Raw genomic sequence first — 19,356 nt, 5'->3', positions numbered from 1 at the left:
TAAAGACTATTAAATAGTAAAAAAGCATACGATTTCTAAAAAAAAGGTCGTAATTTCATAGGAAAGTAGATAATTATATACAAAACATCTGAGGATTCAGTTTAAGTACTTTTATTAGTGACAATATTAAAGCTTCAATCTATATTTAAAAAAAGTTAAAATCTACAGGAGAGAGTTCGATCAAATTAACGTTACGGGTCTAATTATTTAATAAACTTTTAGCGGGTTTTTATGAGACGAAAACATTTAAGCTAGAAGTGCTTATTTAATTGTAAAAATGAGTAAAAAAGAGGAAATTGAGACTTCTAGAGATTCTTATGATAATGAATCTATTGCTAATTCTGATGTAATTACTAAATACAACACCGCTGCAGAGATTGTAAACTCCGTAATTGCACATATCATAACTCTCTGTAAAACAGGTTCCGATATATCAGAAATATGCAGAGCAGGTGATAAATTGGTGGAGGAGAAGTCAGGTTCAGTATACAATAAAAAAGAGAACGGTCGAAAATTGGAAAAAGGTGTTGCATTTCCAACTTGTATTTCAGTTAATGAAGTATGTGGAAATTTTTCTCCTTTACCTGCAGAGAGTCTGAAACTAAATGATGGTGACCTAGTAAAAATAGACATTGGAGCTCACATTGATGGTTTTATTTGCATATGTTCTCACTCCATAGTAATAGGCTCGGATAAAATATCTGGAAAGAAAGCGAATGTTTTAAAGGCTGCTCACTTCGCCATGGAGGCCGCAATAAGAGCGATTAAACCTGGAAATACAAACAATTATGTCACTTCTGTAATTAATAAGGTTGCTAGTGAATTTGGTTGTAGTATGGTACAAGGAGTTTTATCACATCAGTTGAAGAGACACGTTATTGATGGGAATAGGGTAATTATATCTAGGGAAACATCTGATGAAAAAGTAGACGAGTTTATCTTTGACGAAAATGAGGTTTATGGTGTAGACATTCTTGTTAGCAGTGGAGAGGGCCTTCCAAAAGAATCAGAACATAGGAATACTGTATTTAAACGTGCTGTTGAGACTAATTACAACTTGAAGAGCCCAATTCCAAGACAATTTTTAAGTGAAGTAAACAAAAGATTCCCAACATTGCCGTTTTCGTTAAACATGATTTCTGATGAAAAAGTTGCGAGGTTGGGTGTATCGGAATGTTTAAGGCATAACCTATTATACTCTTACCCGGTTATGTCTGAAAGACAAGGAGAATTTGTTGCAGGTTTTAAATGTACTATACTTCTGCTTCCAAATGGCAATAAACGCATTACCGGTGTGCCTTTTACACAAGAAAAGGACTGTGAAACAAGCCATTCGATAGTTGATGAAGAGTTAAAGAACCTACTTTCAACTTCTCTTTCATCAAAAAAGAAAAAAAAACATAAACAAGTCACAGTTTCTTAATTTAATTTTCAATTTTGTCATGAATTAGGCTTTCTGACTATTCCTAGTTATTTTCATTGTTTTTAATTTTAAAATCCACAATTTGTGCGCCGGCAGTTTTTTTCATTGTTATTTTTCACTATTCAAGTAATTTAATTTTTCAACAATGAGTGGCCAACTACTGACTGAAACTGATGTAGTTGCTTTCTGTAGAGAAATTAAGTCTTGTGGCGAGTGCCAGTTGTCGAGGTTTTGCTCACCCTGCAATTCTAAACAAGGGAGCTTTTTTTGCACATCCAAAGTAGATTCAATTACTTCTTGCAGAAATGCCTCTAATATCTGTATTTCACCATGGCCATGGTGGGTTTATTTATGCATAGCATTGATAATTCTTATAATTTTGGGAATATTGTTTATTTTATTTTATAAGTGTTGTACATGTCTATTTGTGAGGGTTAGTGAAGTGGAATTGCAGAGAATAAAGTAAGTTTAATAAGAAAAGATAACACGATTTTATTAGCATTTATAGGTCAAGAAACTCGTACAAAAACCAAGATAACGATCTTTGAATTACTGGTTATTTATTGTTTGATTCCCGCAAGAAGGATTATTAGACTTAACTTGAATAGTTTAATATATTAAGTTTTTTAGGCTAACAGAAATGAATTTTATTTCGAAATTTTTGCGTCCTCTATCCACTTCCAATGATACCAAAGATTTGTCTTCTTTAGGAAAATGGGCAATAGTAACAGGCGCAAGTGATGGAATAGGGAAAGCTATTGCAAAAGAACTCTTAAATGAAAATTTGAGTTTAATTTTGATTGGAAGAAACAAAGAAAAATTGAAAAAAGTTGTCAGTGAGGTATGTTTATTTCAATTTTGAAAATGTAAAATATAAGATGACTATTGTTAGTTCGAGGAAGAGTTGCACTCGGGCTCAAAACAGGAAATAAGATATTTTATTATGGACTTTACTAATCCATATTGTTACAGAGATTTCAAAGAGTATCTGAAGACAATCGATGATATTGCTGTCCTTGTAAATAATGTGGGAATAAGTTACCCTTTTGCACAGTACTTTGAAGAGGTTAGTGACGAGCTTCTAAATGAATTAATCGAGGTTAATGTGAGATCTGTAATACTAATGACTCACATGATATACAAAAAGTTGAAAGAAAAGTAAGTTTCTTTACAGTATATCAAGTATATATGTATTGACAAATTTGTAACGTTATACTTTCCAATAGAAAATGCGGAGCTATACTATGCATCGGAAGTGGTTCATCACAAATTCAATCGGATCCGTTGTATTCGGTATACGCAGCTACAAAAGGTGTAGCGGAGTCTTTATGCAGAAGCTTGCAATCAGAATGCATTTCAGAGGGAATAACAGTTCAATGTCACATACCGATGTTAGTAACAACAAAATTATCAAAGGTAAAAAAGGAGTCATTCTTCGTGATTTCTCCAAAAAAGTAAGTCAGCAAATTAAATAATTATAACATTTTTAATTAATGCTAGGATGGCAGTGGAATCAATAAAAAAACTAAGAAAAGGAGCTTCATTATATTCGACTTCATGCCCATATTTTGGACATTGGATACAGCTGAAATTGGTAAGTGAGAGTAAGTGTCATCATGAAAAAAATCACTAATTTAGGCAAATTTTATACCTAGACATATTTGGAATTATATTAGAGTTTCTCAGACTAAAAAAATTAGGGAAAGAGCCCTTAGAAAAAAGAACTAATTAAATTGTCTAGTTTTTTTAGAAAATTGCCGCCGTTTGGCGGCAATAATCAAGTGGGGCTTAGCTGTTACGACAACTAACTTTTATCTGTTTCGTAAAAATGCTTGGTGGTGGAGGATTCGGTTCTAGCCAAAACCAACAGTCCTCAGGAGGTCTATTTGGGACTTCTGGTTCATTTGGTGTTGGGATTGGACAACAGGGTGTTCCACAAAACAATGTCAATTCTTCAATGCAACAACCCAGCCTATTCGGTTCGTCAACACCACTTTTTTCTGGAGGGAATTTAGGTTCAGGTTTATTTGGAAATACCAGTACATCTGGAACAGGTTTTGGAGCCACTGGATCTTCCTCTGCTTTTGGACAGTCGTCAAATGGTTTGTTTGGTCAATCTATAGGAACATTTGGTAATAACCAACAAATGGGGTCAACACAATCAAGTATATTTGGTTCTGGTACGGGAGCGAATACGGGGATTTTTGGATCTAGCACAGGGAGTAACTCTGGTGTTTTCGGCTCATTTAGTAATTCATTTGGCTCTACTACAGGGTTTGGGAACCAAATTTCTCAACAAAACAATTCAAATGGTTTCTTTGGACAACAAGCTAATAACAGTATGTTTGGATCTAGCCCTGTACAAGGGTTTGGGAATGTTTCCTCTTCTCCATTTGGAGGTAATCTTGGAGCTAGTTCGAATATTTTTGGTAGCAGAAAGGGAACAAATGGAATTACATTCCAACCTTTGGTTGATAGAGACAGTGACGCAAGAATAATGTCAATAGTTTATCAAAAGGATGTAGATCAAAAAAAGTCAGTGGAAGAGCTGAGATGGGAAGATTATCAGGAGAAAAGAGGACCGTCAAGTAGTTTGCCCAAGTCTGATCTTGGCTTCCAGACAAACTCGAATACTTTTGGGTCATCATCCTTTTCAAATTCTGGATTTTTTGGATCTAGTTCACAAAATCAGTCAGTTTCAAATTCAGTATTTGGACAATCTCAAAATTCATCGTTTATTAATTCCAATAATTCACAGAGTTCTATTTTTGGTGGAAATAGTTCGAGTTTAGGGCAGCCTTCTGTTTTAGGACAAGGGATTCAGTCTGGGCAACAAGGCTTAGGTTCATCTCAATTTGGAAGCGGGAACAATAATAGTTTATTCGGAAACTCTTTAACTAATTCTAACTCTTTTTCGTTACAGAGTTCTCCAAGCAATTCAGCCACAGGGCTTTTTTCATCGGGACTTTTTTCTTCCAATACTAATAATTCCAGCTTATTTGGTCAATCTTCTACAAATTCGAATATTTTTGACAATTCATTAAAGACGTCTGGTGGTTTATTTGGAAGTTCTAATGCTGCTTCTAATACTGGCTTAAATTTGTTTGGTACAAATGGTAGCAATCAACAAATTTCTTCAGGAGGACAATCTCTTGGGAATAAGTCTCTTTTTGGTACTTCACAATCTTTTGTTAATTCTGGAATTGGAGGTTCAATTTTGAACGGAACTTCAGGGTTATCTTCTGCAAATAATATTATTGGTTCTACTCAACCAATATCTAATGGTTTGTTGGCTAACAATAATATATCTGGAAGTTTGTTATTTGGTTCATCCTCATCACTATCTCAAAGTTCAATATCAAATAATAATTCCCTTTCTATTGGCTCGAATTTATTTGGAAGTTCATCTTCGTTATCACTGCCTTTAAATACAGGAAATACTAATCCTGGCAGTTCAATTTGGCCAAATATTACCTCTAGTCAGACTAATTCAAATTTTGGTGCAGCTAATTCTACGAAGAATGAAGTTTCCAATAACAGTCTTCAATATCAAAACATTTTAGGTGCTGGAAATAGTAAAACCATATCAAATTCACAGAATTCTATTTATAGTGGAACTAATTTCTCTAATTCTAATATGTTATCTGGAAACAATGTAATTAGACCTGTTATACAAAATTCATTGAGGTATTCTGATTCTGCAGATAGGGGTAAGGCCCTCTGGCTTTGGAAGCCATTGCCACAGTATATCTCTCGCCCAAGTAGATATAAACTCGACACTTCTACGCAAATAAGTGTAAACGATAAATCAGTTTCTAGTTCTGAGCTGGCTCTCCCAGCACTAGCAACAGAAAGTGCTAAACATAACAGTTTATTATTATCGTCAGTAAGGCGTGTTGAAAAAGCAATAGATCTCCAAACACCAGCGACTTTCTTGAGCCTTCTAGAGCGTCAACAACAATTTTTTGATGCTATACAGTCTCCTGATTCGAACAATACTTCCCCTGTAAATACAAGAATTAAATCCATGATATTCAGTAAACCACACACATCTCATTTTGCTAAGATAACATCAATTGATGAGAACTTTGAAGATGCAATTGATGATTCAAATCCTGTGTTTTCTCCAAAAACAAACACTTGTGATAGGAAACTAAATAATGATGGTGCCAAGTCCCTTTTGAATTTGGAATCTATTTCCAGAATTTCTCAAAATGTTCAGTTCTCAAGGAAATCTGAGACTAGAGGTTCTATTTCAAGGGCAAGCATTGAGAATAACAATGCTTCTCGTACACCTCATTCTAATCAACAAAGAACATCTATAAGTTCTGTTATAATTGGTAGTGATCGCCCTCAGACACGCACCTCTATAGGTCTGACAACTCCAAGACCTATTTTGAGGCGGTTTGATAATTTAAATGGTGATAATTTCATCTCAGAAGCAAATAAATCAAATCAATTCCAAAATGAGCAGGTTGTTAAATCTCTTGTTCCTATCCTAACTAAATCTGATTACTTCTGTATTCCATCAATTGAGGTTCTCAAAACATTTTCTGAAGATAGACTTGCAATTGTAGAAGATTTTAGAATTGTTAGGGAAGGAGTTGGAGAGATTATGTGGCCAGGAATTACAGACTTGCGTGGTATCAATTTGGATCTAGTTGTTTCAATAGAACCTTTATGTGTCTCTGTATATGGAGATGACGATTCTCCTGTTCCGATTGGTGAGGGACTTAATAAGAAAGCTTTAGTTATACTGAAGAATTGCAAACCGAAGAAGATGGCGTCATTAGTTGATACAGATGAGATTGAGAGATATAAAAACAACCGTGTTAATCAAATAAAGAATTACACTGAACAGATGGGTGCAAGATTCATTTCCCTTGATACCAATACATGGGAATGGAAGTTCGAAGTTTCTCACTTTTCAAGATATGGACTTGTTTCTAAAGATGGAATTTCAATGATAGACAGCTCGAAAATTATTCTAGATGTTAATATGGTATCGAATGATAAGAAGACTTTAAATCCCTTACAAAAAACAAAGCTCGAGTTAAATTTGGATGATAAACGATATATTACTAATTATGATTCAATTAATTGTTTTTTTCATAAAAAGAACCAATATAGAGAGTTAAATAGCTTTTATTTGGAAGCCATATCGATTTTGGAGGGCTACAAATCCAGGGAAAAAAATATAATTTATAATAACTTATCTTTTAGAAGTGGTATTTATATCGGGTCTCACGGTATCGTTGTGGTACCTCACAAACCATCAGGTGTTTCATCTAGAAGTTTCTACAACACTTCAATAACAATATTCAAGTTAAAGAAAAATCAATTCTCACTAAAAAACAAACAAGGTCAGATTTTTGGGTTACCACGCAGAGTGATTTCGTTTTGGCTGAGAATTTATATAGAAATAATTGGTAATCCTGAAAACATAGATAATTTAAATTTGGGTTCTATTCTGAAACTCACTTTTTTAATGTGGAATGTTGTAAAAAAAGAAACACTTTTAGCTTCCAGCAATTTGATCGATAAAGTGAATTCTACATTAAGAACTCTTGAATTTTGTGAAGAAACACTTTGTTTTCTTGCAGGTATATTAGAAATTCTTGTTAAATATAAAGAAAAATTATCTCATATTGAAATTGAAGGCAGACTGAATGAATATTTTTTGTGGTGGGTTAGATTTGTGAATGATAAAAAGATTCATGTCAACGAGAGAGATACAACGAGACAAAAAGAAATTAGCAGCGATTCAGTAGACAATAGGATATCGAAGTTATGCTCGTATCTACAATTTGGAAATATAACAGATCTAATATCAACACAATTTATCGACGGATTTTTGGATATACCAAGAACAGCGTCACTATGCCTATCAATTGGAAGCAATAAATCGTCAATAGAACAATTTAAAAAGAATTTTCAGTGGTGGATCGGTGTTGGAATATGCTCTGAGTTTTCAAATACTGCTTTTAAGTTGTATAGAGAGATTGCAAACATGAATTTAATGTCACATATTTCTGATATTTGGCCGATTTTTTGTATCGTGAACAATTCTCCAAATTGTAAAACTCCAAATCAAGGAGATGATCTGAAAGTTGTCTATGAAAAATCAAAAAATAGGACTGTAGTTAAAAGTAACGATGTTATTAACAAATATAATGGATTACATAAACACAGAAAGTTTGAAGATATACAATTTCAAATCATGAGTTTTTTTACTGCTGGGAATAAAATTAATTCAATAAAATCACTAGAGTACTTTTATAGAACAAATTCTGATATTCAACTGGACTTCCCATTTTATTGGTTTATCACTAGAATCCTCACATTGTGTCATCAAATCATATATAAGGATGATAATGTGTTATTTTCTCAACCAAAGTTGCATTTACTATTTATTCATGAACTCGAGTTACTAGGAATGTGGGAATGGGCTGCATATGTTGCGGTCCACTTGAACATAAACAACAAATTATACTCTTCAAATAACATTTTCAATAGTATTATAACTAGAAATATAAACGAGATCAGTAGTTTTTCACGCCCAGATGAATACACTGACTCAAAGAAATGGAATTTTTTAGTTAATACAATTGGCATCCCTCTATCGTGGTTAATTGAGGCAATGGTTTATAAATCAAATGCAAGTGGTAATATTATTCAATCTGTCAAATTTGCTATTTATCTTATTGATTATTTTAAGAATAAAAGATATACACCCGGTGATTTATTTTTCCAACACAAGTTATTGGATCATACCAAAATAACTAATAATCTCGTATTTTTTGCTTTTATCAGACTATTTGATGACCATATTATGCCAAAAACATTGATTGAAATTTCCGCAACAATATGGAACGAAATTTCAAATGAGGAAAGCTGCAAGAATAATAATTATTTATCTAACTTGAGTGATATTAATCAATTTACCGAGTTGGAAAAACTATTTCTCATAGCCAAGAACACAGAAAAAGGTGAGCCTGTTCCAGAAGATATATGGAGGATCACAAATTTAATATTAAATATCTCGTATAACTTCATTTTAATTTCAAAACAAACACTTAGAGGAGAATGCTTAAATAGAGAAAGTTATAATGCCATTGGTTCCCTTATAGGACAAGTATTATCAGCTAGGGAGATGAATATAGGTTCTATTGAATACACAATTAATAACATAATTAAAAATGATTGTTGGGAGATTATTTTGAGGACTATAGAAACAATAAATTAACTTTTTATGAAAATAGAACTGATTTTATTTTGATTTTGAAGCACTACGAACGACCTCGTCAAATCTATTAATTTTTCGAATAGGTTCTGCTTTAACTTGTCTATTTGGTTTTGTAATTTTAAAAGTTTCTTTAGATCCAAGGTTTGTTTTATTCTTATCTACTGTGTTTCCTTGGTGTTGAACTATCATGTTCAAAAATTTTACTACACCCTTAGTTGCGGAAGCTTTTAATTCTTTTTCTTTGCTGCTTGAAATGACGGGTTTAATATGTATTCTATCCCTAAGATGTTCTATATTCTGCACTCAAATTATGTTTATCACCAATACAAATTACTTAGAAACTTACATGCTTATTTTTTTTTGGATTCGTTCTTAAAGTCTTAGTCAGGTGTTTGTTCTGAGAGAAAACAGGATCCTTCTCATTTAATGTTTTAGAGAGAATTCTTCCAACGACTAAAAATAGAGTAGAGTTTCAATTATAATTGATTGATAAGTAACTTACCATTATATAGTTTGCTATTCATATTATAAAGAAATATTTTAATTGATACAAGATTATAAAATGTCAGATGAATTCTTTTGGCGGGCGCGATATTGAAAAATTGAATTGATTATGAATTGCAGAAATCAAGTATTCAATAGAGAAAATCATAAATTATTTCTAAATGGAGTAATTAATGGTGAAGTTACTAGATATTCTCCTTCAAATACTCAGGTAAATTCAATTTATATTCATGGAATTTATTGGATACTTTGCAGCTTTGAACTATTGAAATACAAAGTTAATGATGAACTTACAAATATCCGGATTATAAGAGATATATTAAGTAGGTGTAAGTATATATATACTTCTGAATCTACTGTTTTAACAGGTTATTCATTAAATCCATTTGAAAGTCTAAGTCCCACTATTTTATCAACATTGAGTGGGATTAAAATAAACATATTGATAAGGAATAAAATTTCTGATAACGAGAGAAATGAATTAATGAACTTTATACTAAGAAATCTAAAGTTTATAAATTCTAATGAAGCGTTCTTTTCTAATTCAAGTTTTCAAAATAATGATGTTGATATTCGTTTTATATATTCTGCTTTATCTTCAATATATTTATTAAATATGGAGAACATAGGGGCTGTTAAGAATAATATACCAATTCCACAATTTTTAAATACTTTAAAAAATCTACAAAACATTGATGGTGGATTTGGAAGACGTCCAAGAGATGAGTCACATGCAGGACACACTTTCTGTGCAGTAGCTTCTATTGCATTGATTCAAAAATTTGAAGAAAATGTAGACGTATCTATTATAAACCATGATCGTCTTAAAAGGTGGTTGTTGAAAAGGATAATCATTCCGGAAGATCATGAAATGATAGAAAGTGAATCTTTGTGTTTCAATGGAAGAATGGGAAAGAGATGTGATGTTTGTTATTCTTGGTGGGTTATTGCAAGTCTTAAAATGGTTGAATCGATATTCAAAGAATCTAATGACATATTTTCAAATGAAGACGACGACACCTTATTTAAATTAATTTTTGGTATTATTTATCACCAAAACAAAGATGGCGGTTTTCAGAAAATACCATTTAGGACAGTAGATGTTGACAATATTCCAGATCCTCTTCATACATTCCTTTCTATATCTGCGTTGTCTATATTAATTAGATATTTAATTGATAAGGGAGGGTCAAAAGTCTTTATGTTCCTTGAATCAGCTGGATTTTTAGACTCAATTTCTGATATAGATCCTATTACAGTATTACCTTTAGAATTAATAAAATATTACGAAAACAATAAGTTTTTACCCAAAAAATAATAATTATTTTAACAAGAGATGAATAATAAGAGCGGATTCATTTGGAAGGTTATAGATATTAATGAATTTAAATGGTTTGATAACGACTTAAAGACACTCTATTACGATTGCCCCTGTGGCGACATTTTTTGGGTTAAATTTTCCGATTTGGAATCGGCTATTAAAGACAATGAGTCTGAAAAATCAATGATATTGGAATGTGAAAGCTGTTCACTGAAGATAAAAGTGAAATTTTGTAGAGAATCAATTAAAAATTTATACAAGCCACTAATTTAAGAAATAATAAAAAACAATTATGACGAGATAGTGAATAAAATTACTGGTACTCTACATAAATAAAGCTTAATTATTACAATTTTTCTTGATAATAATCATTTTACTTCTATTGGGTCTGCTTTTTCTTACAACTTTGCTCGCATTTTTCTCGTTAAACTTTTTAAGACATTTTAATAGTTGCTTCTTCCTGAACTCTGGATCGTTTTTCATTCTTTTTTTAACATTCTTTGATCTGTCCCTAATTATTTCTTGAGGTGATTTTAATTCACTGAAACTCTTTATGTTTTTCACTTTGGATTTATAGTTAATGATCCCTATCTTCTTGGCAATCCTAGTTTGCTTATGAGTTAGTTTTTTCCCTGTATTTATAGCTTCAACAATACATTTATGTTTGTTTAAAATAGGCGGATTTTCTTCAATTTCAAGATGTTTGTTGATCTGATTAAAATTGGAATTAACGATATTTTTTCTCTTCCTTCTATTTGTGATTTCAAGATCTTCTATTTCCCCGACAGTTTGAATCTTCATATTTGTATTGGCTTTCCATTTTTTGTATTGCCCTGTGCTTTTCAATTCGCCCCTTACTTTAATTCCACTTTCATTTGTTTTTACAAATTTCTGTCTACTCTCGTCAATTATTTCGTATTTCTTTTTTATTGAATTCCATTTTCTAATTGATTTGTTTTTCTTAATTTCAGCTTCTTCATCTGGGTTAATATCAATAGTTGCTCCTTCAATTTGTAATCCAACACTCCTTGAAATAGCTTGTTCGCTACTATATGGAATAAAGATTTGTTCATGTTTTTCAGATTTACTTCCTTGTTTCTTCGGCTTTCTTTTTTTATGAATACTAATAATGGAATCATCGTTATCTTCCTGTTTGAAATCTTTCATCAAAGATTCATTTTTATCTAAATTATTATATTCTTCATTTTTTGTAATATGTTTAATAATTTTAGAAACATCACTAATTTTCTTCATTTTCGCAGAGGATTTCAAAATAGCCTTTCCAGTGTTACAATTTATATTAGGGTTTTCGGAAATATAACTATTCGTTACACTTGATGGTCTAAATACTTTTAAAAAATTAAGTAATGGATCGTTTGTTGTAAGACCCAATTTATATTGTTTATCATTTGAACTTTTACCATATTCGTTCATTAATATAGGATGCACAGTCATTAAAATGTTAGATGCACCACCACAATCTTCAATTAAATCTTTTGATCTTTTAACGCTTTCCTTTGAAGAAGGTGTTCTTGTTTTCAAATAAAGTGAATATGAAGATTCCATTGACCTCCTGCTTCTCTCAATTTCTGCATTTTCAGTTAGTAAACGTTCAATTGACTCGATTTCAAGCGATAAGTCTGGAAAACTGGCAAGTATATGCACATTAGAAGAAAAATCCCTAATACTTTTCCCTGAGTTTTGATTATCCTGGTTCTCAAAACTAATTTGGGTGTTTTTTTCAGAAGATTCACCGTCTTTATTGGGGTGAGTATTTGTATTTACCGTGATTTTTTTTTGTATTTCATTAATAGTCATAAGCTTTATTCCAATAAACAAGCATAAGTCTAAAGTATATGGCAAATCTCTCATTGTTATCAAAGAGATCGCCTTCCCAAATTGTCCTGCTCTTGCTGTTCTTCCTGTCCTATGAACGAATAATTTAGGACTCAAAGGATAGTCATAATTAATAACGAATTTAATCATTGGGATATCTACACCTCTAGCTGCTATATCAGTAACAACTAAAACCCTTGATTTGCTTTTCCTGAAGCAATTTAACTGAGTTACTCTTGCCTCTTGATCCATATTTCCGTAGATATAACTAACAGTTACATTGCTGAGTTGAAGAACCTTGGAAATGTACTCTACATGGTGCTTTGTTGCACAAAAAACAATTACTCTTTCATCAATAGGAATTGTATTCCTGAGCAAAAAGAGTAATGATGCTAGCTTTTCATCTTCTCTTACAAACAAGAATGCTAGTTCAAGTGTCTCGCTTAATATATAATCTGAATCAATCTTAATTATTTCTGGTTCTTTCAACTTAGCCCTTGAAAAAGATACTAATTCGGTAGGAATTGTTGCTGAGACTAATATACATTGTTTATTAATTGGTATGGTCTCTAAAATTTTCTCTACCTGATCTAACAATGACATTTCAAACAAACGGTCAGCCTCGTCAAGTACTACCATCTTAACTGCTCGTAGCGATAATCCAACTTCAATAATATGATGATATAATCTTCCAGGAGTTGCAACAACAATGTCTGGATTTCCTGATAATGACTCGAATTGTCTATCTAAAGAAGATCCACCAGTAATCGCGCAAACAATTAAATCAGTTTTACATGAAAGTTTACGAACAACACGATAGGTCTGTAATGCAAGTTCTCTAGTTGGAGATAAAATTAACCCCCTAATTCCAACAATATGAGAATGAGTACATCCAAGTTTTTCAATCATTGGCAACACAAAAGATGCTGTTTTACCAGATCCTGTTCTTGCCATTGCAATAACATCTCTTCCAGCAAGAATTGATGGGAAGCATTTTCGTTGTATTGGAGTTGGAACAGAATAACCTGCTAGTTTTATTGCTTCCAGAATCTTTGGCGAAAATCCAAAGCAATAAAATGCTCCTTTTCCCATTTTTAAAAAATCATCTGTGACAGTATAAGTCCTGCGGTGGAGAGATAAATTATTTGCGCGCAAGTAAATAGGACAAAATTATTATGTTTTTTTTTTATTTTGATCTTTAATTATTCTTGGAACAAGTTTCTTGTTGATACATCTTTTAAAGTTAAATAAAATTATCTTGATACTTATTTTTATATTGAGTTTTGTTTGAAAAATATGTTGTGTAATTTTCACTCATTCTAATTACCTATAACAGTTGAAACTTAATTTCTTCTCTGTTGTGATAATAGGCTTAATTAAATTGTTTGCATTATATCTTCATTTTAAAAAAAAAAAAAATTTCCTTCTCTAATTTAAAATTACACGCGCATTGTTTTTTGAAAGGTTGTGTGGCTTTGCTATCTTCAAATAAATATGAGAGGCATATTAATAGTCGAAAAAGTAATTAAAGTAATAAAGTAAGTTGTAGAAATACTCATATAATACACTTAACATAAAAATGAAAGCTTTTTCTCGCCAATAATTGCAATTTTTCTTACTTTGTCTCTTCCTGGTTTAGATAAGCAAAATGATGTAAAGGAAAGTGGGTTCTCAGAGGGTATGAATAGAGCTTCAGTAGCACAGAACATAGTTTATGACTTCAAAAAAACGACTCAAGAGATATTGACATCACAAGTATCAAGTTTAGATACCAAAGACAAAATACTTGATTTTATTGAAACAGAGTTTTTGAGAAATCCGTTCTGTTCAGAATGTGGGGATTCAAGTGAAATAGAAATTATTAGAAACAAATACATTTCTGAAAGTATAATTCCAAATATAAATGGTATTTCATCAGAATATTTATTAGCAATTGTTCCATCGAAGAGAGGATATTCTTCTGAGTCAATAGTCATCTCTATTTCATTTCCTTGGGACAATAAAACAAAGAGATATGAATTGGGGAATATTGCAGGTGTTATTGTTTCATTTTCAAAACATCTTACAAAAGTAAACTGGCTCTCAAAAGATGTATATATATTATTTACAGATGCGAACGTTCCATATAATATTGGAATAAGTGCATTTCTCAGAGATTTATCTTCAAGTACAAAATTGCAGAGGCTAAATTCTAGAATAAGAACAGCACTTTGTATTGAAATGTTATCTTCAATCCCAACAAAAATACTGATTGACATTGGTAAGTTCAAATAAAATCCACTTAATTTAAAATAAACTTTTCAAAAGAGTCGATGGATGGATTTCTTCCAATACAGGATCTACCTATTGCAATAATTAGGGAAATTGATTCTTATTACAACAATCCTCCAATATATGTCGAGCCTAGGTTGTTTTGGGATTCTTTAGTCAGGTAAGTTTTTTATGTACTGTCTTAGAAACATAAACTAAATAAAAAAACTTAGACAAGCATCAAATGGAGGTTCCGAAAGACCACATACAACTTTTTTGCATAATTATATCCAATCATTTACAATTTCACTAATTGACGAGTCTTCACATATTAATGGAGGTCTTATTCAATATTTTCTGAAAAACAATGATGAAAGTGAATCCTTTCCAGAATTTATATCTATATATCCAATACCGAACTATGAGATTTTTAGGTTTTTGGAAGGTATGGTAAAGATAATAAGTAATTTGCATGATGAGTTAAACCGTTCAACATATTTCTACTATTTTACAAGCTACGTATCTTCGATAGATATTGGAGTTTACCTTTCGGTATTTCTTATTATATTATTACCAATATTGATTAAAACTTTATCTAATATATATTACAAATGCAACTTTTTGATTATTGGGGCAATTGTTACTACAACCTACTATTTAATTAATTACATTGCGTTCATTGTATTACAGAATTACCTTACAAAAAATATTAAATATCCATCATTTGAATATTTAGAATCTGATATTTACTTTGAAAATTTAATTATTGATTTGGTAAATAAATTCTTTCTATTGACTTCTATTGTAAATGTGGTATTTAGATTATCACTAAAATTATCAGAAAAATATATAAAATTTGGCAAAGGTAAAATAATCGATGCAATTGATTCAGTGAAATCAATTAACAATATTTTCATAATCATTTTTTCTGTTTTCATTTCAATAAAATATTTCAGCCTCTCAGTAATAACAACTCCAATACTACTTTTGTTCAATAATATAATTGAATCAAGGAATTTAATTGATAAGGCTTTTTGTACCATAAATGTCGCTTGTTTATTATTTTTATTTAAACCTGACTTAAATTATTTAATTTGTACAATAACAACATTTTATATTTACTTGATTAATTTTATTTCAATAAAGACCACAAATATCCTGTTGATAACAAGTTATATGAATAATTTTGATTCGGATATTTATAGAGCAAGAAACGCACTCTCAGTGTGGAATTCGGTAATGGGTAGAGAGTTTTTTTGTGGGAAATACTCTAAGTACCTATCAGAAGACATAAGAATAGGATGCAACTCTGAAAATTTTAGTAAAATTAAAGTAATTTCTGAATTATACAAAATAATGAAAAAATTCCCTATACTACAATGGTTAACTTGGATAAGCATATTTAACGATAAACAATGTATTGACAAAAGAGGTATTGGAAACAATATATCAAAGTTTGTAACTAAATTTGTTAGAGATTCGATTTATTTAAAGTCTAAAACATTTCAATATTTTATTATCGGGATAGTACCAGCTATTTCATTGTCTTTATCACTGATACAATAAGTTAGTGTTAAACTATAAGTCAAGTATTCTCGTCCTTTTTTTCTGAAATAAGCGTTAGTGCTTCGTTACTATTCCAAGCCATACCTGCCTCTGCCATGTCCTCCCAATTATTTATATTTTCCAATATACGATCGATGCAACGCCTAACATCACCCTCTACATCAACAAAGCATAGTTCCTGAAATAAAGGAAGACAAACAAAGTTTAAAAATCCAACTTGTGATTTTGGGACGTCCGTTGAGTCACGGTCACACATTGGTGAAATAGGTAGTGAAAGTGCCTTCTCCTCTTCACCCTGAATGAAAAATTCTTCTACAACGGATTTACACCATTTGTAATGTTGGACCCACTTTAACGCTCCATGACCAATATCAGCAGCCTTTAAACAAGTTCTTGAAAGCATAAGTCTATCCTGAGGATCACCATACGGATCCCAATCTACTGCCTGTCTTCTAACTCTAAATCTAGAAACACACTCAAAATGACGATGCATGTCTGTTTCTAGAATCAATTCAATAACTATTCTTCTGAAATCCTTATGAAGTTCCGTATCCCAATTTTGCAGAAAGTCTGCAGCACCACTTCCGTAATAATATATTATCCTAAATGTCAAAGATGCATGAAACATTTCTAAAACAGACCTATCATTGTAGTTAACTGCAAGCATGTGTCTTGAATTTACTAAAAAGTTACTTGTTCTGCCTATGTGACCTACATCATGTCCAAGTGCAGCAACAACAGAGGCAAGTCTTTCAACTGTGTCTAAATGATTCCAAAGACCAGTAGTTCTTGCCAAACAAATTGATTGATGACATACATTTGCACCATGAAGTTCATTATGATATTTATTATTTAAATACCTGATATTTAATTCCCTGAAAAATACCATGAATTTTGAGATGTCAGTTATCAATTTGGAAGGTGCAGTAATCGAAGAGGGAAATGCAGCGGAAATACCTCTAGGCAAACTTGATAAATCTTCTTTCAATTTAGGATTTTTTTCTTCAGAAACAATATTAAATAGCATGAATAGTCCAGCAATAGATAAGCAATTTCCTTTAGTAAGTTTTCCCAACTCCCACATATCTAAATCCCAATCAAAGGAATAATTATTTTCCATAAGTTGTAGCGATTTTTCTACATCATTATAAAATTCGGTATTAACATTTGGAGGTAATTCTGGAAGAACAAACTTTTGAGGATTAGATTCATTAAAAAATGATTTACATTGCAATGCAATATTACCTGAAGGATCCTTTATTGAAAGTAACTTCGAAGCAGCATGTGTAGCGAAATGAGCAAGTTTGCGTTTATCTTTAAGAATAGTCTTATAATTATCATCTATATTATCCCTTATAACTGACTCCTCAACGTTTCCAGATTTACTAATAATGTTTTCCACTTTTTGACTAATGTCTGAGCTCTGCTGGCTCTTATCAGACTTGTCATTCATATTGTTTCCGCTAGGCAAGCTATCATCAAACAACTTAGATTGATATAAAACTTCCCTTCTTGATACAGAAGATTTTGTAAATTCTGCAGTAATATATTCTCTAACTCGCTCAACTGAAGGATCCATAAAAGATGAAGAGTTTCCACCTGCTGTTGCAATCATCATCGAAAGTCTACGACGAGAAGGTCCAGGAATAGAGTTATTTGTCACTCTAGATTCAGTATTCCTTCTTGTAGTGAGCGACTCAAAATTATTGCGAATACCTTTATTTTCATATGTTTTTGGAGAAAGAAAATTTCCCTTTGATTTTGGTGAATTTGGCGATATCGGTATCCTAATCTCATCGCAATTGTTGGATTCCAGCTTATTTTTTGGAGAAGTATTACACAATGAATCTTCATTTTGAGTTAAATCACCAATTACAGGTATCTTTGTCCTCGAATGCCTTTTAGGAGTCTGCGGTATATTAGATTGAAGTGTTTGTGGCAAAAATATTGCAACAGGATCAACTGCATAAATATCATCAGATCTAGATAGAGTTACTTGCGCAGATGTTAAATCTATCATTGCATCATGCAACATTTTGCGATTTATTCCCTTGGAATAAGATGTATTTAGGTACCTGAGAAATAGCTGTACTTTATTTATATTCGCCAACGTACCCTCTATAACTGTAGACTTTGGTGCTTGATTCATCGACTCCTCTAGTATTTGCATCTCCGCCCTAACTAAATTAATGTTGAAAAAGTCTCTTCTTGAAGATATTATATTTACTCTCTTTGCAACTATACAAACAAAACAAAACACAAATAAGTAAATTATTGTAGAGACGTATTGAGTTTCATTTGTAATGGGTGTTAACATTGATGGAACCAATATAATATAAGAAAAAATGCTTGTGATTGCATATATTAAAATGCTCAAAAAAGAAATAGGAAGCATAAAGTGTAGAATACAGCAAATAGTTACAACTATTAAAGATCTGGAATTTTGAACTGCAGTATAATGTCCGTTGCCCACTGAAACAGAAAAATCCATCAATAAATTACCTGCTGTTATATTTAGTATTGTTGTAAAGATTGTTACAACTGTGAAAATAATATCCAAGTATTTATTTAAAAAGTCTATAAAAAAAGTAATTATTAGGAATAGTGAACATGATGCAACTAAACCACAAATTATAAAATATGAAGTTACAGAGCTATCAGAAGACTTTCTAACTTCCAAGTTAAAAATTTCTAATAAAATATCAATAATAATTAATATCAACGAAAGTAGGCCAATCCAAAATATCCCGATTTCGGTTCTTTTTTTGAATTTATTTTTAAACTTTTTTTCCAATATATTGCTCCTGAACCTAAGTGTTATTGGATGTAAGTATTCTAGATTAGATGCAGAGGAAAAAGTATTTATAAAAGGTGAAATTAATTCATTTAATCTCGTTTTCAAACTCCTCTGCTCGAAAATTTCAAACTCATTTAAATTGATATTCAACCCCAATTTATTATTGCTCTCAGAAACTGCAGTCCTCCCATACGAGGGAGAACTGGCCGACACACTCATCCTAAGCTTCCAAATTAAGGATAAGAGTTAATCGAGGATGCGACATTAAGAAAATGAAAATAATTTTAATGCTCTGGTACACGCGCGGAACTATTGTGTGTATAAATAGCGGCTTTATTATGGCCGCCACAAATTAATTATTTGCGAACATAAAGAACCAGCCTCTTTAGGTAGTTAATGGAAATTTCATTTTT

The 19,356-nt window shown here is 31.5% G+C and overlaps 7 protein-coding genes across 7 annotated transcripts; 5 read left to right on the top strand and 2 right to left on the bottom strand.

Moving 5' to 3' along the window:
• Positions 1-277: 277 nt before the first annotated feature.
• FG386_003531 (proliferation-associated protein 2G4 metalloprotease) lies at positions 278-1,423 on the top strand (the record flags this gene model as incomplete). Its single annotated transcript, XM_067342799.1, has 1 exon — positions 278-1,423. The coding sequence occupies one exon, from the start codon at positions 278-280 to the stop codon at positions 1,421-1,423; it is 1,146 nt and encodes a 381-aa protein (XP_067199045.1).
• Positions 1,424-1,568: 145 nt separating this feature from the next.
• FG386_003530 (uncharacterized protein) lies at positions 1,569-3,056 on the top strand (the record flags this gene model as incomplete). Its single annotated transcript, XM_067342798.1, has 5 exons — positions 1,569-1,885; positions 2,054-2,264; positions 2,316-2,581; positions 2,650-2,877; positions 2,924-3,056. The coding sequence occupies 5 exons, from the start codon at positions 1,569-1,571 to the stop codon at positions 3,054-3,056; spliced, it is 1,155 nt and encodes a 384-aa protein (XP_067199044.1).
• A 195-nt stretch (positions 3,057-3,251) lies between these two features.
• Positions 3,252-8,669, top strand: FG386_003529 (nucleoporin; the record flags this gene model as incomplete). Its single annotated transcript, XM_067342797.1, has 1 exon — positions 3,252-8,669. One exon carries the CDS (start codon positions 3,252-3,254, stop codon positions 8,667-8,669), a length of 5,418 nt encoding a protein of 1,805 aa, XP_067199043.1.
• A 613-nt stretch (positions 8,670-9,282) lies between these two features.
• Positions 9,283-10,767, top strand: FG386_003528 (uncharacterized protein; the record flags this gene model as incomplete). Its single annotated transcript, XM_067342796.1, has 2 exons — positions 9,283-10,431; positions 10,510-10,767. The coding sequence occupies 2 exons, from the start codon at positions 9,283-9,285 to the stop codon at positions 10,765-10,767; spliced, it is 1,407 nt and encodes a 468-aa protein (XP_067199042.1).
• A 66-nt stretch (positions 10,768-10,833) lies between these two features.
• FG386_003527 (uncharacterized protein) lies at positions 10,834-13,422 on the bottom strand (the record flags this gene model as incomplete). Its single annotated transcript, XM_067342795.1, has 1 exon — positions 10,834-13,422. One exon carries the CDS (start codon positions 13,420-13,422, stop codon positions 10,834-10,836), a length of 2,589 nt encoding a protein of 862 aa, XP_067199041.1.
• Positions 13,423-13,824: 402 nt separating this feature from the next.
• FG386_003526 (uncharacterized protein) lies at positions 13,825-16,146 on the top strand (the record flags this gene model as incomplete). The annotated part of the gene is made up of 4 exons (XM_067342794.1): positions 13,825-13,868; positions 13,917-14,590; positions 14,638-14,761; positions 14,814-16,146. The coding sequence occupies 4 exons, from the start codon at positions 13,825-13,827 to the stop codon at positions 16,144-16,146; spliced, it is 2,175 nt and encodes a 724-aa protein (XP_067199040.1).
• A 19-nt stretch (positions 16,147-16,165) lies between these two features.
• On the bottom strand, positions 16,166-19,162 carry FG386_003525 (cGMP phosphodiesterase A4; the record flags this gene model as incomplete). Its single annotated transcript, XM_067342793.1, has 1 exon — positions 16,166-19,162. One exon carries the CDS (start codon positions 19,160-19,162, stop codon positions 16,166-16,168), a length of 2,997 nt encoding a protein of 998 aa, XP_067199039.1.
• Between the last annotated feature and the right edge of the window lie 194 nt (positions 19,163-19,356).

This window comes from Cryptosporidium ryanae (genome assembly GCF_009792415.1).
Source record: "Cryptosporidium ryanae isolate 45019 chromosome Unknown contig_85, whole genome shotgun sequence".
Classification (NCBI taxonomy): Eukaryota; Apicomplexa; class Conoidasida; order Eucoccidiorida; family Cryptosporidiidae; genus Cryptosporidium; species Cryptosporidium ryanae.
This window is presented reverse-complemented; position numbering and strand designations above follow the sequence as displayed.